Source organism: Cebus imitator, unplaced genomic scaffold, assembly GCF_001604975.1.
Source record: "Cebus imitator isolate Cc_AM_T3 unplaced genomic scaffold, Cebus_imitator-1.0 Scaffold568, whole genome shotgun sequence".
Classification (NCBI taxonomy): domain Eukaryota; kingdom Metazoa; phylum Chordata; class Mammalia; order Primates; family Cebidae; genus Cebus; species Cebus imitator.
Genome location: NW_016107883.1, coordinates 1445796 through 1467207, shown reverse-complemented (window position 1 = coordinate 1467207; position 21412 = coordinate 1445796). Strand labels below are relative to the sequence as shown.

The following is a 21412-nucleotide window of genomic DNA, read 5'->3' as shown; positions in this document are numbered from 1 at the left end:
AAAAAGAACATTTATTGGATTGTCCCTGATTATAAATTTAAAATATCATTGAAAAAAACTTGAAAAACAGAAAAAAAATTGCCAAAAGGTTAAATCTACAAAAGGGGCTTTTCATAACATTCTTAAATTCTTGGTATATTTCCTTCTGGACCTTATTCTATATGTCTTATTGAAATTGTGGTCATATCGGATATACAGTTTTTATATGTTATACAATAAGCTCTTCCCCATGTCATTAATGACCTTTGGCAATGTGATTTAGAATGACTGTGTAATATTTTACTATATAAATGCACTATGATTTTAATGAAATCACCCAATGTGAAACATTTAGATGGTCTCTAATTATTCAAGATGATGACTAACACTGTGATGAAATAGTTAGACATTTTTAACCCTCTAGGCTCCTACAATAAATAAAGAATTCACAAAGCCAATAAGATTAAGCAGACTTGAATTTGCAGAAGAAATGAGCCGCGAGGTTATCTTTTCATATCTTCCTCCTGTTTCCTCTCTGATCTTAATTAGAATAAATCTTTTGATATGGAAAGCTGACAAAAGTAAAATTATGAACTTTAGCCGGGGGAGTCATAGGAAGTCTGGGTTAAATCATTTATGAAGGTGGATATTCAGCTCCCACCTAGAAATCTACAAAAGGGGCTTTCATTCCATGAAAATTATAGACTATGATGACATCCTGTTACCAACTGGCACCAAGACAAACACTCATCAAATTATTATAGGAAGGAAGAAATGAAGAAATGAAAGAAAGGAGGAGGAAGATGGACATAACGAGGCAGAAATGATCTATAACAATATTTATCAGCAATATCCAAGGCCACTTTTGCAAAGCTGAGTAGATTTTCCTTCTGTCCACTCTATTCATGGTAAGAGGCTGGGCATGGTGGCTCACGCCTGTAATCCAAGCACTTTGGAGGCCAAGACAGGTGGATCGCCTGAGGTCGGGAGTTTAAGACCAGCCTGACCAACATGGTGAAACCCCGTCTTAAAAAAAAAATAAAAAATAAAAAAGAGGGAAAAACAACCATGGCAACTCAGAATTCCCTAATAGACTACTAATCCTGTCTTGAATAAAAAGCCAGAAGCTTGGCTATAGAGTCAAGAGGAAGGAGTCAAGAGTTAATCGACTCAGGATCAAGTAGGACGCACACTTAGTGATGTTTGAGAGATGATGAGTCCTGAGAGGTACTAAAGAGAGTACGGAAAAACCAAACCACAGGAGTTCTTTCATGAGACTATTCAAGGATGCTCATTTCTGCCTCCCTAATAATCCATTTCTGCCTGCTATTTATAGGCCCTAAAGGAAAGCTCCCATCGGCAAGTTAGATTTCCCACCCAGCCCCCTTTATTTACAATATATGGAGAGCTCAAGTCAAAGAACTGGAGAAGATTAAAACATGATTGAAAAAAAAAGAGGGCTCTTCCCTCTTTTTTCTTCTTCTTTTTCTTTTCCTTTTCATAGGAAAAGAAGCATCAAAATATTGATTCAGCATCTCTATGTATCAGACACAGTAGTATCTCTGTCTACACATCTAATGCCACCTATGTAGTACACATTTAGCACTCCCAATTTAGTGAAGGAGAGAATCACAGCTCAATGTGACAATGGCACCACTGATGGAGGTATGCACAGTGCTCTGCTTTTGTCTGGGTGAAAGTTGGAAGCACCAGGGAAAAATTTCAAGAAAAAAAAATGATGCCTCAGTTGAGTCTTTAAGTTTCTTATTAAGCCTAATTTAAATAAACACTAAGAAAAATTTGGGGAAAAAATGAGTGTCAGTATTGTACTACTTTATTTTTTAATAGTCATCCTCTTAATTATTACAAAGTAACAGAGATTAAGAGTAATTCTCCCAAAGTGACAAAGCATCTGGAAATCAGACCTACCTGGTGTCCAAGATCTTGGTGTACTTAGTGTGTAGGAACATTTGCATGTGTAGGTACACATATGTGTGCATATGTACATGGGTATACATATACATGTACATATATATATGTATGTGCATGTATACACACGCACCTTAGTTTTACCCTCCCTTGCAAATCACTTAAACGGGGCCTCATACAGGCAACTTTGGATGGGAAGGTGAACAAGAGGGAACATGCAGATACAAAGTCCCACTGCATGTCCCCTATGAACAATTCCTCTGTGGCAGCCACTCAAAATGTTGCTTTTCTGTCCATCCTGAAAAAAAGTAAAATCTGTCTGATCTAAGAGTTGTAGAAGTGCTGAATAGAATGAGCCTCACAACCATAAACCCCTTTGTATCCAGGCAGAGCTACTCCACATTTCTCTCATACTTTGGGACTGAGGAGAAAGAGACTATGCAATTTCCTGACAGCCTCCTGTTTGAATGAATTCTCTGATGAAAAAAAAAATCATTCAAGTCTCTGTTTACTAGCCTTTATATAAAAGTCTTTTTGGTAAAGGAGAGAAAAGAAAGACCTTTACAGTCAGAAAGACCTGGGGTCAATTTCTATACTTACTACAAACTAGCTATAAAACCATGGGCAAATTATTAATTTTTCTGAACCTTGGTTTTCCTATTTCTAAAACTAGAATTTTTAAAAATGACAATTAACATGGCTACCAACTAGCCAGCTAGATAGCCTAGCACATAGTTTGTGCTAAATAAATTTCAGTTCTCTCTCTTTCTTCACCTGCCCCCTATATCACACCACTCCTTCTAGTAGTATTTCACATAAATGTGACTTTCTAGCTGAGTTTCAGTGAGGAAACGAGCCTTAGGTTCAAACAGGACCAAGCTTAGCAAGATTTGAGAGATATCCGGGAAAACAATAGTCAATAACTTCATCCCTGACTATTTCTGTCTCCCACACCCCCAATCCTGGCAACACTGTATATTTCTCAGCCAAGATCTGTCCTCCTCATTAAGCCCCTGATTTGGGGTTTATAAATGTAAAAAAGAAAAATGAAAGAAGGAAGAACAGAAAAGAGAAGATAGTAAAGGATAAAAAGGAGAGCGTAGGTAATAGGAAGACAAGTAAAATTTCTGCTGTACTACTGAGAGAGGCTGTAACCTTAGACAAGTTGTTTTTTGAGGCTTAGTCTCCCCATTTAAAAATGTGTTTAATAAAATCTATACCATAAGATTATCATGAAGGTCACATGAGATGATATGTGTGTCTGGCAAGTAGTAGGTGTCCAATTAAAAAACTTATGTAATATATTTTGAATGCTTACAATAAGCCAAATCTTTGGCTAGGTAAATCACCTATACTACTTCAGCTTAATTAATATTATTATTTATTATCAACACAAAGAAGAACAGAAGAATAGAATCTTATATTCACATTAGAACCATAAGGGGCCTTAGGGCCACCAAGTCCAACTGCATAATTTTGTAGATAAGGAAACCCAAGGCCAGGGACATAGTGACTTGTACAATCTCACATGGTTATTTAGCAGCAGAATCTAGTCTAGAATCCCAGCCTTCTACCTCTGTGTATACACGGTGGGAGATGTAGCTAGAGGAATTCCTGGAAGCCATGATCACTCTTTTGGGAGTAGTAGCTCCATGGAAACTGACCTGATCCACCATCTCTCCGTGCAGCCAGCACCCCCACAGTCCTCATGAGGAACATGACTCCTGTTCATTCATACTCCATTCTGTCACCCACAGGCTCATAATTAAAAGGGAATACACAAGACTTTGGTTTCTGAGGCTTTCATTAAGAATTGGGTGAGCCACAAGCAAGCAGACAACCAGACAGGAAACCTTGGATTAATGCTAATCCCCTTGCTTTATAGACACTCATTAGAGAGTGGCTGCAGGTCCCGCAGAGAGGAAGCAAAGCCAGCTTCAGGGAGCTTGCCAGCCCTTCTTCTGAGGGGGGAATCTCAGTTTAGAGAACATTATCTTTTCATGTTTTTCTCTGATAGGCATTGCAATGATTCACATTCATTCCCTCGGTGTCAGAAAGGGCTGTGAAGCAGTAACAGCTAAGATTCTTAACGCATTTCTAATATTAAAATTCAACTTAATTAAGTAGGGCTATTTTTTTTTTCCTGAGCAGCAATCAAGCTTTAATTAATACTCTATTAAAGTAAATTCCTTGGGGGAAGGGAGATATAATCATGCGTACACCTAATGAGTTCATCTGCCAAGGGTGTTATTATAGATGATGCTAAATATGCCTCCTTGCTGGCCACTTACTCAATTTCAGCATGTCCCATGTTAATCAGAAATGAAAAGCAATCATAGGTTTGCTACCATCCTCCTCTCCATGAGGCCCCTCTGCCCTTGCAGCAGCTTAACATAAGCTATCCTTCCTTCCTCTTTCTTCACTTGGTAAATTTTTCAGGTTGGGCTTCAAGCCTAGCCAGGTTCCTTGGTGGAGGGCATCTGAGTCCCCTTTCAATGCCTGTTACTCCATATTCAGGCACAGTGAGGACCAACTTTAATATCACCCCACCACAGAGAAGATTAAATCCCCTGTTAAAAAAATAAAAACATAAAAAAATGCATCTGTAAACTCTACATGTTCCTTGCTGATAGCAAAGATATCTGATCAAAGTTCTGTGAGACTCTCATTTCTGAAAGGAAACAGCAACCAAGAGAAATTAGGTGTGGAGTGGGAAGAGAGTCTCTTACATTTCTTCTTGCCGTGACCATTGCTATATCAGGGATTCCCACATTTCTCCAGCTGCAGATTGCATGCTCTAGCAGATGCCCCAAAACCACCTGTCTCCATGACCCCCTTTCCTCACTAGATATTATGGGACGAAATTTTGCCCCATTCTGATAGAGACCTAAACGCAGGTTATCAGGAACAAATTGTTAATATTACCAAAGTTAAGAGGTTAGCAACCCCAACACTACCCAGGACCCTGGTCAGACCTTCAGGGTCATTTTACTAGGAAGCCGACCCGACCCTGGCAGGACCGAATGCTCTCTCTCCACTAGCTCCCCTTACCTCTTTGGTGTGTGTGTGGAAGGAGACAGACATGTCCAGGAGAAGCTTCCGCTGCTCCACCCTGCGCACGAAGTCTTGGATGCGCACCTCTAGGTGTCGAGCTGCCTTGTAGATCTCCTCGGGGTCACATTCCCCGGTCTGAGCCAACTGCTCCGCTGCTTCTAGAAGCTTGTCCGCATTGGTGTACGTATTCTGCCAGCAACAACAGCGAGACAAAGTCAAGTTGCAGTTGCGCCTTTCAGCAGCCCACCCCGGGGCTCCCCTGAGCTGAAGTGGAGGGCGTGGGCGCTGAGCCGACAGCTCCCTGATCTGGCACTGAGGCGCGGTACGCGGAGCTGGCACGCCGCCTCTCAGCAAGCTAGCAGCCTGCCTGACTGCTCTGCACAGGCGGGCACCAGCTAGGTGCCTCATCAACCCCTGGGATTTCTCAGAGGTGCAGTGTCCCTAGAAAGAAGTGGGGAGAACTTGGAGAATCTCAGTACCCCAGATGCTCCCTATCCCCTGCTCTCAAAAAAAACCATCACTGCCCTCACATCTCAGGCTGTAACTGCCAGGATCAGAAATAGCACTCCCACAAAGACGGTCTGTATATATATGTGAGAACAGCAGAAAAACAGTAACTGGGAGACTCGCTTTGCTTTTTTCCTCAAGTTCCCTGTAACTACTGGTATTTATCTTTTTGGAACAGAGCAATTTCTTTGGAGGGGAAGGGATCAGCAACTCTAGGGAGCTGACAGAAGGCAGCGGCCACAGCCAGAGGGAGGAGATGCAGGCTACTCCCAGTGGGCCCAGGGAATGTCTGTAGGAAGGTTGGGGAGGAATCTGGTGATTTTGTTCATCATAAGCTACTGCATGCACACATACGCACGTATAATCGTCCAACCCCCATCTGTACACATCATGGTATTCTCCAAAGCATTTTAAAAGGCAACTAACTTGTAATTATTATTCATCAGGATGGGAGCCACTGCCTTTAGAATAGTTACTACTTTATATGCCACAGATACAGCTTTTCCTCAGCAGGCTTCTCATTTTGAAAGTCTCCTGATATGTCCTGACTTAGATCTGGTGACTCAGGTGAACTATATTACTTAGTATCCCTAGAGTTGGCACAGAACTCTAGAGTGGCGAACAAGTAGAGCAGTCAATATCAAATACAAAGTGAGTGGAGAATTGAAATGGATTCATGAGCAATGACTGTCTGGTGCTTTGTTTGCTTGTCTGTAAGGAGTGTTTTAGACTCACTTGAAGACCTGGGTGTTATGGACTGACTTGTGCACCCCACTCATATTCACATGTTGAACTCCTAACCCCCAATATCTCAGAATGTGACCTTCCTTGGAAACAGGATAATCATAAATGTAATTAGTTACATTAAGTTCAAGTCATAGTACAGCAGGATAGATCCCTAAGCCGATATGACGGGTGTCCTTATTTTAAAAAACAAAAGGCCATGTGAAGAGACAGATATTCACACAGGGAGAATGCCACATGAAGATGAATGAAGAGATTGGGAGATGCATCTACAAGGCTAAGAATGCTAAAGACTGCCAGAAAACTACCAGAAGTTGGAAAAAGGCACAGAGCAGTTTTCTCCCTCATATTCCTAAGAAAGAACTAACTATACTGACACTTTGATCTCAAATGTCTAGCTTCCAGAACTGTGAGAAAACAAATTGCTGTTATCTAAGTCACAGTCTCATGGTACTTTGTTACGACAGCCCTAGGAAACTGAGACTCTAGAGTTGAAACTTTCAGAGGCTGTGGAGCCAGCCTCTTGATTGTACTGGCATGGGACCTGGGGAAGATGGGCAGGCAAACACTTGTCTTGGCTTCTAGGAATTTGGAGAGAGGCCCCAGGGATCCATAAGGAATGCTGCTTGAAAAGCAACTTCCCAAGGCAAACATTGTTCCAATGCTGGTGAGAGTGAGTTGAAAAAGTCATCTGCATTGTCCCAATGCTTGAAAGACAGGATTTAAAAACAAAAATCATTTCACCCCAACTTAGAAATTCAAGTAAAAACAGCAGCTTCATATGAGGAAATGAGTTTTGCCACTGGGTTAAAGCAAGATATGTCAATTCTGGAAAGCAGATGAAGGAAGTCATCCACTCATGACAGAAATGCAGGGAGACATGGGGAATGACAGGCAAGGGGAGACCTCTAGGGCTGTGGGTCAGGTTAAAGAAAGCTCTTATGGGACTGCCTACAATTCCTAGTATATACACCCACAGCTGATGGGAGAAAGATATTTTAGGAATCCCTCAAATTCTAGAGAATCTCAGGATTTCCCTACCAAAACCCCCAGAGATTGTAAATTTATATTCTGTAGACAATAAATAAAAATTTGTGGCAAAGCCAAAAAGCTTGCTTGCAAATTAGGTTTGGGTCCAATAAGAAATAAGTAAAAAGCCAAACTGAAGTGTCTACTACATGTAAGCTGATCAATTTGTCCCAGTTTGTCCAGGACTTTCCTGGTTTTAGCATAGAAATTCCTGTGTCCCAGAAATCTCAGTCCTGGGAAAACTGGGATGGCTGATCACCATAATACATATCCAATACTGTTAAGTGCCCCAAAAGTACAGATATATATATAAAATGTATTTTGTCTCAAAGAAAAATAAAATCATTCTTGAGAGAAATAACATGACAATACATAAGCTGGGGCAAGCAACAAACAGATAATAGGGGTTAAAATTTCTCGATATGATATAGAGGCTGAAAAAAAGGAGTGAAAACTGAGAATAATAGTAGCTAATAATTATTAAGTATTTTACACATGAAAGGATTGTTCTAAAGGATATCATGCATATTATCTCCTTTAATCCTCGCAATAAACCTATGAAGTTGATGCAGACATCATACCCATTTTACAGATGAAGAAACTGAGGAACAAAGAACTTCTGGCCAAAGTTACATGGCTAGTAAGTGACAGAACCAGGATTAAAACCCTGTTGGTGGGCTTCAGAGGCCAAGCAACAACCCATTAAACTACCCTGCCTCTATACAAAATACAAGCAGGAGCCTGAGGATGAGGAGGATTTAGCAGAATGGGAGAAGGGCTTTCCACAGCCAAGCCTGTCTTCTTTTTGCACCCAGGGTACTCTGTATTTATTCCACTGCACAGCCATAACCTTACTTTATAGTAACAATGTGTCTCCATGGTATCTCCATACTGGTCTGTGAGCTCCTTAAAGGCAGGTTCTATGTCTCATTCATCCTTGGTCCCCCAGGCCAAGCACTGTGGATGGTATGTAATAGGCATTTACTAAGAGTTTGCTGAATAGACAAGCCAAAAATGAGTAGACCTGTTTGAATAAGTTGAGTTAACCTAACTACAATTGGAGAGTGGCAGGAAATCAGGTTGGATAAGCCAGTGGATAAGCTAAAAGATAGAATTTATAGAGAGAATGGAACAATAAAGACAGGTGGGAAGGCAATAGGGTCAGTGTTAGAGCTGGGCTTCCAGCTCTGCCTCTGCTCAGCTGTCTTCCCCATTATTAGTAGAAAGAGCTTCTAAAATTCAGATCCAGTCACAACTGTCTTAAAACTGTTCAGCGGCTTTCCACTGCCTTTGGGGTGAAATGTCTTGGCATGGTATGTCAGGCCCTTCTTCATCTGACACCTACTTTTTCCCTGTAGCTTTACCTCACATTACTTCCCAACAAACAGCCTATGAAGTAAATTACTTGCATTCCCCTAAACACTGCACTGAATCTTGCCTCTGTGCCTTTGCACATACTCTTCTTCAGCCTGAGATGCCCTTCCTTTCAATCTTCTATTTACTCTTTAAGACCCAGCTAGCACACTGCTTCTTCCAGGAAGTCCACCCTCATATCATCTTCTCTCCCAAGGCTAGCTCATATGCCCTCCTCTGGGCTGCTAGAGTGAGCTGTACGAACGCTCTCCATGGTACCTCCCACTTTCTAGTGCAAATGTTTACCTTTCTTATCTGCTTAGGGGCAGATAATGTCTTTTATTTCTTTCCCTTAGTGCCTGACACCTAGTAAGTACTCCGTAAATATTTAGTAAATGAATAATTAAAGAATATATCAACCTCCACCCATCTTAATATTCAACTCTTGCTCCTTATCAACTACCTGGTACAAGATCTTACATCCTAGAATTCATGTTCAATGTTCAATTTTATTTGGCATATCTTACCTACTGGCACAGCTCTGAATTGGTATATCCTACCTCCTGGAACAGCCTTAAAATAGGAATGTGTATGGAGAATATCAACTAATGTATTACCAAAGCAATACTTTGGCTCCTGTCAATGCCCCCAAAGTGGGGCAATGATCACAACAGGCTTCTGCTCACTTTCTGACCAAATCAACAACAGCTTTTGATCCAGGGCCAGAGTCTGACCTTGCTCTGAACGTAGTTTCTAGACATTCTTTGGTTTCCCAGCCTCCTAATCTCTGCCTTGGACTTGATCCCTAATTGACATTTCTCAATGGATATGCCAAAAATGCGTTATGAGTGCTGGGGTATAGATCCCTCAGCTGTTGGAGCTTTCAGGTAAGCCCTATGGTAGACAGAGCCCCTGATTCAGAGATAAAGGCCACACTGATGGCTGTGGTTCCTGTTCTTCCCTCTCCAACACCCCATGACTGTGCCAACCAGGTATGATGCCCTAGATAATTCAGCCCTTAAGTCTAACTCCAAATGCTCTATTAAAACCTTGGCCCATTACTTTTAGATTTTCTCCCCAGGGAAGAAACAGAACATTCTAGGATAATTTGTCTCTAAATATACAGGAATTTCGGCAATACAGGTATGTTTTCAGATTCTCTAGGCTGAAGCAGAGAAGCAGGAAGCATGCTTTTTAAAGGCAAGGAGTGGGAGAGTTAATAAAAACACTCAAGAGTCAAGAGCCTACTTCCCTGGTGTCAGGTCTCCATATGCAAGCGGGGAGCCTGAAAGTCTGAAGTCCTGCTTGCCTAATCATCTCCCACCCCCACCCCTACCTGTATGGGCCATTGTCCCTAATCACCTAGTGCAGCTTCCCCAGACAATCCCCTCACCCCACCCTGCCATCTTAACTGTTATTATAATACTTTTATCCCACCTGCCATTGTAACGGAACTTATGGTAATGTATACTCCTTGCCCCTACCCCCACCACTGTAACTGATCTTACTCTGTAACTTTCCACTGCCCACCCCAAACCTATAAAACCAACTCCTATCCCACTGCCCTTTGCTAATGCCCTTTTCTGCCCTAGCCCACTTGACCCAGGTGAATAAACAGCTATCTTGCTCACACAAAGCCTGTTTGGTGGGGTCTCTTCATTCAAAACGCCTGTTTTCAACAGTTGGTAATATGAAGTGAGGATGTTGGCTCTCTATGCCCTGGGAATAAGGAAGGATGAGGCCTGAAAGTCACCCTTACAATTCAAAAGAGGCAATGTAGACTGAAGAATTAGACTACCAGAGGACCTGGAGGAAATCCCCCTAACAGTGATCATTTTTTTCAGGCCGGCATGGCTGAAACCAATAGGTACTGAGATAAAAGGAATAAAATAAATAAACATTAAAGACAAAGGAGACACAAAAGTGTAGGCACTGGGGAGGGCGACAGTCAAGATAACACCCAAAACCTTATATTTGAATAGTACTTTACAGCTGACAAATATATTTCACCTTCCTTCCTTACACCCTCTGGGGCAGATCTGCAAAGGATCCATGTGTGAGGAAACTACTTGAGGCCAGAGAAAGAACCACCTGAAAGAATTAAAGATAACAGTGCCTGGCATTCACACAGTTAGAAGTAGCACCTGCTCCTATCAATCAGCCTAGAAAACCTCATGATTCATGGGATGCTGGATGGAGTACCCAAAAGGGTCAGAAAGGCAAATAAGTAGACTTAAAATGAGAACTGCTCTGGTCTTGCCTAATAAATTTTAAGACAAAGACCTGAAGACATCAGTTTTTCCCATGTAACTTTATTGTGTCTCACAATAAAGCTTAAGATCATTTATAGGAATACAGAAATATCCACAACTAACAAGGTAAAACTCATGTCTGGTATCTAGTAAAAAATTACCAGGCATGAACATAATCAGGAAAATCTCACCTATGAAAAGGAAAAAAATCGATCAATGAAAACTGACCCAGAGCTGAAATAGATGTTAAGATTAGCAGATAACTATTTTAACTGGTTACTACAATTGTTTTTCATATGTTCAGAAAGTTAAGACAGTTTTTTAAAAATTTAAAAACTCTTGTACTTCTAAAGATGAAAAACATTAGGCTGTTTTAACAGTAGGTTAGGCTTTGCAAAAGATAAAATGACTGAACTTGAAAACTGTAATAGTAACTATTTAAAATACTGAGAGAAAAAATAATTGTTTTTAAATAAAGCATCTTCAGGCAGGCCAATGTCCATGTAATTGAGATTCCCTAGGAGAAGAGGAGGGTATTGAAAAAGATACCTAAAGAAATAACGACCAAAAAGTTTTCAAATACAACAAAAACTATTAAATTCAAGAAACCCAAAAAACCCTCAACACAAGAAACACAAAGAAAACTATACCCAGGAACATGAAAGTGAAATAAAGTGGCAAAAAAGGGAAAGGAAAGAAAATCTTTAAAGTAGACAGAGGACAAGACACAAGTTGTATACAGAGGAGCAAAGATAAGGATGACAGCCGACTTGTTACTGGAAACAGTGCAAGCAAAAAGGCAGAGGAGCAACATCCTTTAAAAAAAAAAAAAAAAAAAACTCTTAAACTAGAATTCTATGCCCAGCACAAATATTTTCAAAAGCAAAAGTGAAATAAAGACTTCTGCAGATATACAAAAATGAAAGAATTCTTCACTAGCAGATTTGCAAAAAAAGAAATGTTAAAAGAAGTCCTTCAGAAAGAAAGAAAATTGTATTAGATGGAAATATGGATCCATATACAGGAATCAAGTGCAATAGAAATACTAACTACATGGGTAAATAAGTTTTTTTCCACTTATTATGTGAATCTATTTAAAAATAATTTATTGTTTAAAAACTAATGATAACAATGTAGTGTGCGATTTATGGTACATGTATAAGTAAGATATATGACAACAGCACAGAGACCAGGAAGGGAGGAATGGAAGTATACTATTGTAAGGTTCCTATACTATACGTAAAGTGATATAATACCACTTGAAGTTAAACTGTGGTAAGTTAAAATACTATAAACCCTAAGACAATCACTAAAATAATAAAGAGTTATAGTTGATAAGCCAACAAAGGAAGTCAAATGGGATCATAAAAATATTAAATTAATCAAAAAAGGGGGAAAAGCAAGAGATGAAACAAGTAGAAAAAGATAACAAGATGATAGATTAAATCTAAACATATCAGCAATCACGTTAAATATAAATTGTATAAATACCACAATCAAAAGACAGAGATTGTCAGATTAGATAAAAAAGCAAGTCCCAATTATATGCTGCTTACAAGGAATGTACTATAAATACAAAGACCCAAGTAGGCTAAGAATAAAAGGTCAGAAAAAGATGTAGCATGATAACACTAGTCAAAAAAAGCTGGGTGGCTATATTAATATCAGGCATAGTAAATTGCAGAGTGAATAATATTACCAGGAAAAAAAATGAATAATACTATCATTTGATAATGATCAAGGGGTCAATTTGTTGTACTGGATCGAGTGTAGAAAGTTAGCACCAAGACAAAAGTATGCCAGATTGCAGGGTCATTTATTATGCCGGCGACCACAGAGGACTCACGTCTCTCCAACCTGTGGCGTCGAAAGGAGGGTGCCAAGACTTTTTATACCCGAAAAACCACCTTGGGAGTAGGGGTGAGGAGCGGGGATGGGGATGAAAAGGTTTCAGACATTCCAAGGGCCAGGGGATTCTGTAATTCACCTCCTGGGTGGAGACGAGGGTGGGGGTCTCCGGACATTCCAAGGGCCAGGGGATTCTGTAATTCACCTCCTGGGTGGAGACGAGGGTGGGGGTCTCCGGACATTCCAAGGGCCAGGGGACTTTTGTCATTCTGTTTGTTACTTCAGTGGTTTACAGAAGTCAAGATAAGCATTTGTTTACACGCAGATCTTAGTTATCCTGGGCTGCTTATTTTAGTTATTACCGGTAAGCAAAGGCTAGCAATTCTGGCACAATATCACAAATTCATCAAGAGGATATAATAATCCTAAACATTTATGCATCTATCAACAAAAGTTCAAAATATGTAAAGACTGATTAAACCCACAAGGAGAAATAGAGAAATCCATAAGTATAGTTAGAGATTTCAATGCCCCCTCTCAGTAATTAACAGAACAAGTAGATAGGAAATTAGTAAGGGCATAGATTTGAAAACTCTCAACCAATGTGGCCTAACTGACATTTACAGAACACCCTATTCCCACCCCAGCAGCTGAATGCATATTCTTTTCAAGTGCTCACAGAATATTTACCAAGGTAAACCATATTTTGGGCCATAGAATGAGTCAACAAATTTAAAGAGATGAAAGTCATACAACATACTTTCTCTGACTATAATGCAATTAAATTAGAAATCAATAATAGAAATATCACCAGAAGAATATTCACAAATCATTGGAAACTAAATAACACATTTCTAAATAACCCATAGGTCAAAGAAGGCGGCACCAGTTAACCAGGTGTCCATAATATGCTAAGCATTGTGTTAGGCTATTTATTGACATTATTGAGGAAGGAGACCCAGGCATCTGGGATCCCCTCCCCCTTGACTTACACAATGCATTCAACAGAAGAAAAAAAACAGGTCAACTGGCTCCTCCTGATCCACCTTCCTGTAAATAATACACTTGGTATTGGGGATACTGTTTTTACTTAAAACAAGATCAAACCCCCACCCCACTCCTCCATCCAGAGACCACAGCCTTTTCACATGTGATTTCTAAAATTGTAAACCTGAAACGCTTTCATATGTGATTTCTAAAACTGTAAACGCAAAACCCTTTCATATGTGATTTCTAAAGCTGTAAACCCAGAAACCTTTACACATGTGTTTCCTAAAGCTGTAAATCCAAAACCCTTTTCACTCGTGATATCTAAGGCTGTAAACCTAAGATTCTTCCATGTGTAATATCTAGAGTGTAAGCCTATATAAAGGCAGAATCTTCCTTTGTTGAACGAGCTGGGTTTTAGACAAATCATCGCCTGGCTCCCAGCCGTAATAAACCCCTTTTCCTTCCCATTCGGTGTTCGAGAGCTCTGTTTCTCTCAGCCACTCCTGCTACATTATCTCTAAGCTTTGGGATCAATCATAAGATAGGTATCATTAATTTCATTTTTCAAATGAGCAAACTGAAGTTCAGAGACATAACATGGTTAAACAATGTTTTACAACTAGAAAATGGTAAGCCAAGTCCCTCTAACTATAACCTTCAGTACTTTTCACTGAAACATGTTCTTCTCCAGAACTCACTGTGAAATCTCCAGCTCTTCTGCTTTTTTATTACTTTGAATTACATTCACTCTTAGGCCTTTGTTTTTAAATTACAACACTGTAATTGTACATGTGCAACAGCCTCTTTTTTTTTTCTTTTGCAATACACTTCTTATGTGTGCATGTTGTCTTCTAAAGATAATTGTATTCACCTTAAGGGAAAGGGTCCATCTTACTCATCTTTTCTATGTCAACTAATGAGCATAGTGCTCTCATTTCAATAGTCACTCAACCCAAAAATGCTTCAGTTTGGCAGCTTGTCAGCAGTAAGGTGTCACATTTCCCAGTTCTATTTAGCACTGGGAATATATTTGCCATGTAAATGAAGGTTAGGAGCCCAGGATGAAATTCAGTTGAGCACATAATATGTTTAAAATATAATACTGACATATTAGCACATTGTCTATGATTAAGGAGGGTGATATAGAAAACCGTTTTTCAGTTTTCATCCTGTAACACCAGGAATATATTTCCCCTCCATCTGCTGGCTCTTGCAGTGGGGAACGGGATGAACTCTGGCAATGGCAAAGTGGTCTTTAGTGGGAAGAAGTAGGAAGGAACAGAGGAAACTACTGCTGGGTACCAGTGATAGTTTGACCCACCACATTACAACCACTGAAAGCAAAGTATCGTCTTAGGTACCCTGAACAAGGGAACAAATAAGTTGCCTCCATGAGAGCAACTTTATGTCCAAATAAGGAATGTCTAAGGAATATCCTGACCAGATGCTGCTTAAACTTGAATACTATCTATATAAATCTTCAGTTACTAACTGGGACTGATACTAAAAATAACTGTTGCAGGTGTCAATACCTCCCAACACAAGTAGTTTCGGTGCTGAGATTATCTCTGGGGATTTAAACATGAACGTTATCACATTTACCTATGTAATCATCACCCTGTCCATTCTCACACATCTCTACTTGCTGGAGACTCTTTTTCTTAATATCTGAAATGCTTTAGCACCTTTTCCTATAAAGGCATATTTTTAGAATTCCACTTTTTTTTTTAAGTTTTATTTTCCTACAGTCTATGTGTTTAGGAAAGTACACAGACCTAGAAAGTCTGAGAAAATTACAGTAGTTGTTCTTCGCTGGGGTGTTCTCTTTCACTGATCCCTTTTCTTTCTTTCTCAATAACTCTCTTCATTTACATATTATTGCTTTAAAGGACCTTCAAAATATTCACTCCTGACTATAAACTAGAAGCTAAATATCTAGTCACTCTCAGGCAAGAAGGCAAAAGAAATAATTATAATTAACTATTAACATTTTATCCAACAACAATAAAATACCTTGTTTGTGGATTAAAAGGCAAAGTCAATCCTAGAGGTTGCCAATACAGGTTACAAGGTATAATTTTATAGATAACACCAGGTCCAGACTGTAAGAAAAGACCAGGCCAGATTTCAGAAAACATGGTCACCCTCTGGGGCCTGGAACATAAAGCAGGGAAAGACTTTGTCCCTGACCACTCCCCACGTAGCACCCTAGGGAATGGGGAGCTGTGGAAGGCAGAGTCAGGGCTATAAGCTGGGCCTAGGGAAGCCAGGACTAGTGCTTAGAATGGGACACAAAGAAAGAAGTACAGAAGGTAAGGGGATTAGAGGCCAGAGACTGGCCCAGAGCTGCTTTCTGAGACAAACCAGAAGGAACAGTATATCTATAGATGAGCAGTTAGGAGACCAAAATGAGGCATGTGCTATGGAGACACAGAGCTCTGAAGACTGAGGAGGAAGGCTTGTTCCTTTTCCCACTGAGCAGGCCCCGGATGTAGCCAACTGGCATTCATATTGCTGTGGGAAACAACCCATCATTCCTGGAATTTGATAACACAATCTCCACTCCTCTGGTCACTTACCCTCACTTCATTCAAATTAGCAAAACAATGAAGGGGAACATGTAGCCACAACAGAAGAATGTGGACAAAAATATTTTTAAAGTGAAGAAGATAGACTTAAATATTCAGATGTGGATACATAGAATGCCCAGTGGTCCTGTCCCAGCAGAAATTCATTCTTGCATGGAATTCCTGAAGCCAAAGAAACAAGCAGTTGGTGAGACAGCAACCTCATGGAACAGAATAAGGCTGCCTGATGCAGGGTTTGGCAATTCAAGAGTCCTGGGGGGAAATGTACCTACGGCAATGTTCTGTCTCAAAAGATGTAACTTTTCAGCATTGCTGTTTTCCTGTTTTCTATATTCTATGTTTGGCTGGCAGTGGGAGGGAGTGGGTGTGAGAGAGAGAGAAGACTGGGCTTTGGAGAGACAAGACAGTTGGCTTCAAAATACTGCTGAAAACTGTGGGGCTTGTGGATTTGTTTTTCTCTCCTGTTCCATTCCTAAAGGAGGAAAAGAGGAAAAGGCTGTTCCTGACATGGAAAGGTGGGTCAGATGATGAAGTGATAAAATCAGAGGGTTTGGCCCACACTGCTGCTTCCATCCCTGCTACCACAGTGCTCTTTCAAATCCTTTCACTGTGTTTTGGTCACATACATCCTTGTGGCCTCAGGGTTTTCCATGTCTCTATGCATCTGTAGGGAGCCCACAGCCTCTGATGTAAGAGCAAAGGTCCCTGACCCTTTTAATGATGATGCTCTCCTCCCTTTCTGCCTTCCCAGACTCTAGATCTTTCTAGCTTAGTCCATTCATGCTGCTATAACAAATGCTTTACCATGGGTGGCTTATACATAACAAATTTATTTCTCACAGTTCTACAGGCTGAGAAATCCAAGATCAAGGTGCCCACAGATTCCGTATCTGGTGAGGGCTCCAACTCCTGGTTCATAGATGGTCTTCTCATTGTGCCCTTACATGGTGGAAGACTAGCTAGCTTTCTAGGACCTCTTTAAAAGGGCACTGATCACCTCCCAAAGTTCCCACCTCGTAATACAATCACATTGGGAATTAGGTTTCAATATATACATTTGGAGGACACAAAAACATTTAGACTACACTGCTATTTGCCCTGGGTTTTACCTTGAACTCTCTGGGCTTGGTCCACAGATTATGTGGAACAGAGTTTCTCAACAGTAACACCATTAGCATTTTGCATTGGATAATTCTTTGCTTGGGGGCTCTTGTGGGTTGAATTCTGTCCCTGCAAAAAGCTATGCTGTAGCTCTAACCCCAGTACCTTAGAATGTAAACTTATTTGGAAATAACATTGTTGCAGATATAATTAGTTAAGACGAGATCATTCTGAAATAAGGTAGGCCCATAATGTGGTATGACTGGTGTTCATTCATATCTTGACTGTATCCACGTTAAGATCCAGACATACAGGGAGGGTGATATGAAGGCCGAGATTGGAGTGGTACAGCCACATGCCAGGAAACGGCAAAGCCACCAGCAAGTTACCAGAAGCTAAGAGACAGTCCTGGAACAGATTGTCCCTCACAGTCCTCAGAAGGAACAACCCTGCTAACACCGCAATCTCAGACTTCTAGTCTCCAGAACTGTGAGACAACAAATTTCTGCTGTTTTAATCTACGTGGTATGTGGTGCTTTGTTACAGTAGCCACAGGAAACAAACATGGGCTGACCTGTGCACTGGAAAATGCTTAGCAGCATCCCTGGAATCTACTCACAGGACGCCAATAGCAACCCCTTTCCCAGATGTAATAATCAAAAATGTCCCCAGCTACTGTCAGATGTCCAGGTTGGGTAGAAGCAGGGGGAGACAAAAATTGCCTTCCAGTTGAGAACCACTGTTTTAGACCAAAAGACTACAGTGGAAGCCTTATTGAGAAAGATCATACAACTGCCCCAGCTCACAGTATTTTTTTGACAATCCTTCAGATGCAGAAACTTTAAGGAATCTTCTAATCCTGTGGTTTTCACAGGACAGGGGGAGGAGGTTGGGGGTTGAGGGCCAAGGGGTATAAGTGATAAAGGAGCTTGGAGGGCAATGCAGTGCCCAGGCTTTGCTCCAGGTCATGTAAATTAGGATGGGATAGGGGAGGGAGTTGTGGAAATGTCTGGCAGCCACAAGTTTTAAAAGCTCCCCAGGTGACTCTAATTGTAGCCACTCATCTACCATTGAAACCACTCATCTATGATTGAAACTGCTCATATACCATTGAAACCGCTCATCTAAGGGAAGGGCTCAAAGCTTGGGCTGAAATTCCAACATGAGAGAAATCTAGTCTTTTGCCTTGAAATGGTTCAGAACTTAGGACAGTGAAATATTTAACACTTTGTCAGTTTAAATACAGTAACTGTGGGTTTTAGAAATGAACACCAGAAATGACCAAAATGTTCAACAATACAGAATGGTTCACTACGCTATGGTATATAACACATGATAGAGTATTACTCACTCACTACAATTATGTTTTTGAAGAATATGTAATGCCTTAAATAAATGTTCTTAATGTAATATTAAATGAAGCCAGAATAAACCAAAGTATGGTTCTAATTTTATTATCAAAAAAACCTACTACTGATAATGATGATTATGCTATTATTTCATATTACAAATTAAAAAATAGAGGCTTAAAAATGTAAAAGAACTAGAGAAAGCTCACATAAATAGTTGAAGTTGATCTGGAATTCACATTTGTTTGATCCCAGGCAAAACAATCTTAGTATTTTGCTTTCCTAAATGGAAATTTATCAATAAATATTAACAGTGATGATGTCTGAGTGATACTAGAGATAAATTTTCTTTTCCACTATTTCCTTGTTTCCTAATTATTCCATGGTGAACATGTATTAATTTCATAATTAGGAAAAATGGAAAAAAATCATTTAAATATAAAAATTATATGCAGGGCATTGTTTAGAAATTATTTCAATGAAGAAAAGGTGGTATATATACACAATGGAGTACTATTCAGCCATAAAAAAGAATGAGATCCAATCTTTTGCAAAAATGTGGCTGGAACTGGAGGCCATTATATTAAGTGAAATAAGCCAGGCACAGAAAGATAAACATCTCATGTTCTCACTTATTTGTGGGATCTAAAATTCAAATCAATACAATTCAGGGACACAGACAGTAAATGGATGGTTATTAGACACTGGGAAGGGTAATAGGGAGTTAGGGGAATGGTGACAAAAAATAGAAGGAATGAGAAAGACCTGCTATTTAATAGTGCAATAGGGTGACTATAGACAACAGCAACTTTATTGTATATTTTAAAATAACTTAAGCAATATAAGTAGATTGTGACTCAAAGGCTAAATGCTTCCCCATAATGTGCTTATTTCACATTGCATGCCTGTGTCAAAACATCTCATGTACACCATAAATATATACACCTAATATGTACCCATGAAAATTTAAAAATTAAAAAAAAATTTTTTTAAAGAAATTATTCCAAAAAGTAAGCAGAAACATTTGTTTTGCAAATGTTTCCTTATTTTTGTAAGAAGAAAGATGTGTAAGACTATTGGTAGGAAGATAAATTAATATAGCCATTATGGAAAACACTATGGAGGTTCCTGAAAAAATTAAAAATACAATTACCATACAACCCAGCAATTCTGCTACTGGTTATATATCCAAAGGAAAAGAAATCACTATGTTCAAGATATGTCTGCACTCTGATGTTTACTGCAGCACTATTCACAACAGCCAAGATATGAAATCAACCTTAGTGCCCATCAATTAACAAATGGATACAGAAGACAAAGGGTCTTCAAAAAGTTTATGGGAAATGTGTATCATTAAAAAAGAAATCATGCATGGATTTCAACTTTTTTACACAAAATTAAATTTATACTAACTTGTCATAATGTACCTGAGCAGGATGTGGTTTGAAGTACTAAGAAGGATAAGACATCTATTTCAAATAGTCCCAATCAGAGCAACATGAATTCTGCTAAAATTGAGGCAAGGACGAACATCAAATTTATGGCAAAGCTTGAGTGGAAGAATGGTAAAATTATTTACGCTTTACAAAAACTTTACAGGGACAATGTCCTAATGGAATTGGCAGTTTACAAATAGGGAACTCACTTTAAGAAGGAATGAAATAATTTTGAAGAGGAAGCCCATAGCAGCAGACCATCCACATCGATTTGTGAGGAAAAATTAATCTTGTTCATGTCAGTGATTAACAGCAGAAATAATAGCCAACATCATAGACATCTCAGTTAGATCAGCTTACAGAATTCTGACTGAAAAATTAAAGTAGAACAAACCTTCTACTCAATGGGTGCCAAAATGGTTGCACCCAGATCAGGTGCAGATAAGAGTAGTTTTTAATGAAGATTTTAAACAAGCATGATCAAGATCCTGAAGTATTTATTTGAAAAATTGTAAAAGAAATGAAACATCGCTTTACCAGTATGATCCTAAAGACAAAACACAAAGCAATGGCTACCAAGAGGTGGACGTGGAAGCCTGTCAAAGCAAAAGCAGACTGGTCAAGAGCAAAGACCATGGCAACAGTTTCTTGGGATGTTCAAGGCATTTTGCTTGTTGACCTTCTGGATGGCCAAAGAATGATAGTATTTGCTTACTATGAGAGTGTTTTGAAAAGAATTACCCAAAGCTTTAGCATGAATATACCCAGGAAGCTTCACCAGAGAGTCCTTCCCCACTACAACAATGCTCCTGCTCATTTATCTCATCTAAACAAGGATTTTTTTTTTTTTTTTAGAATTTTGATGGGAAATCATTAGGCATCCACCTTACAGCCCTGATTTGGCTCCTTCTGACATCTTTTTTGTATCCTAGTCATAAAAAAATCTTTAAAGGGCATCCATTTTTCTTCAGTTAAGAACATACATTGACCTGGTTAAATTCCCAGGACCCTCAGTTCTTTAGGGATGGACTAAATGGCTGGTATCATCACTTACAAAGGTGTCTTGAATTTGATGGAACTTATGTTGAAAAATAACATTTACACACACACACACACACACACACACACATATAAATTCCATTTTCTATAAACTTTTTGGAGTGCTGTCATGTATGTACAATGGAATACTATTCATCAATAAAATACAATAAAATGGAAGGCTATTCAGCAATAATAAAAGAGATCTTGTCATT

The 21412-nt window shown here is 39.5% G+C and overlaps 1 protein-coding gene across 1 annotated transcript in view; it reads right to left on the bottom strand.

Moving 5' to 3' along the window:
* The window catches only part of KALRN (kalirin RhoGEF kinase), a 635807-nt gene that overhangs the window by 340310 nt on the left and 274085 nt on the right, over positions 1-21412 (bottom strand). Inside the window, exon 11 of the mRNA XM_037734035.1 lies at positions 4960-5151. Within this exon, the coding sequence (XP_037589963.1) occupies positions 4960-5151 (192 nt within the window). The remainder of the gene's footprint in view (positions 1-4959; positions 5152-21412) is intronic.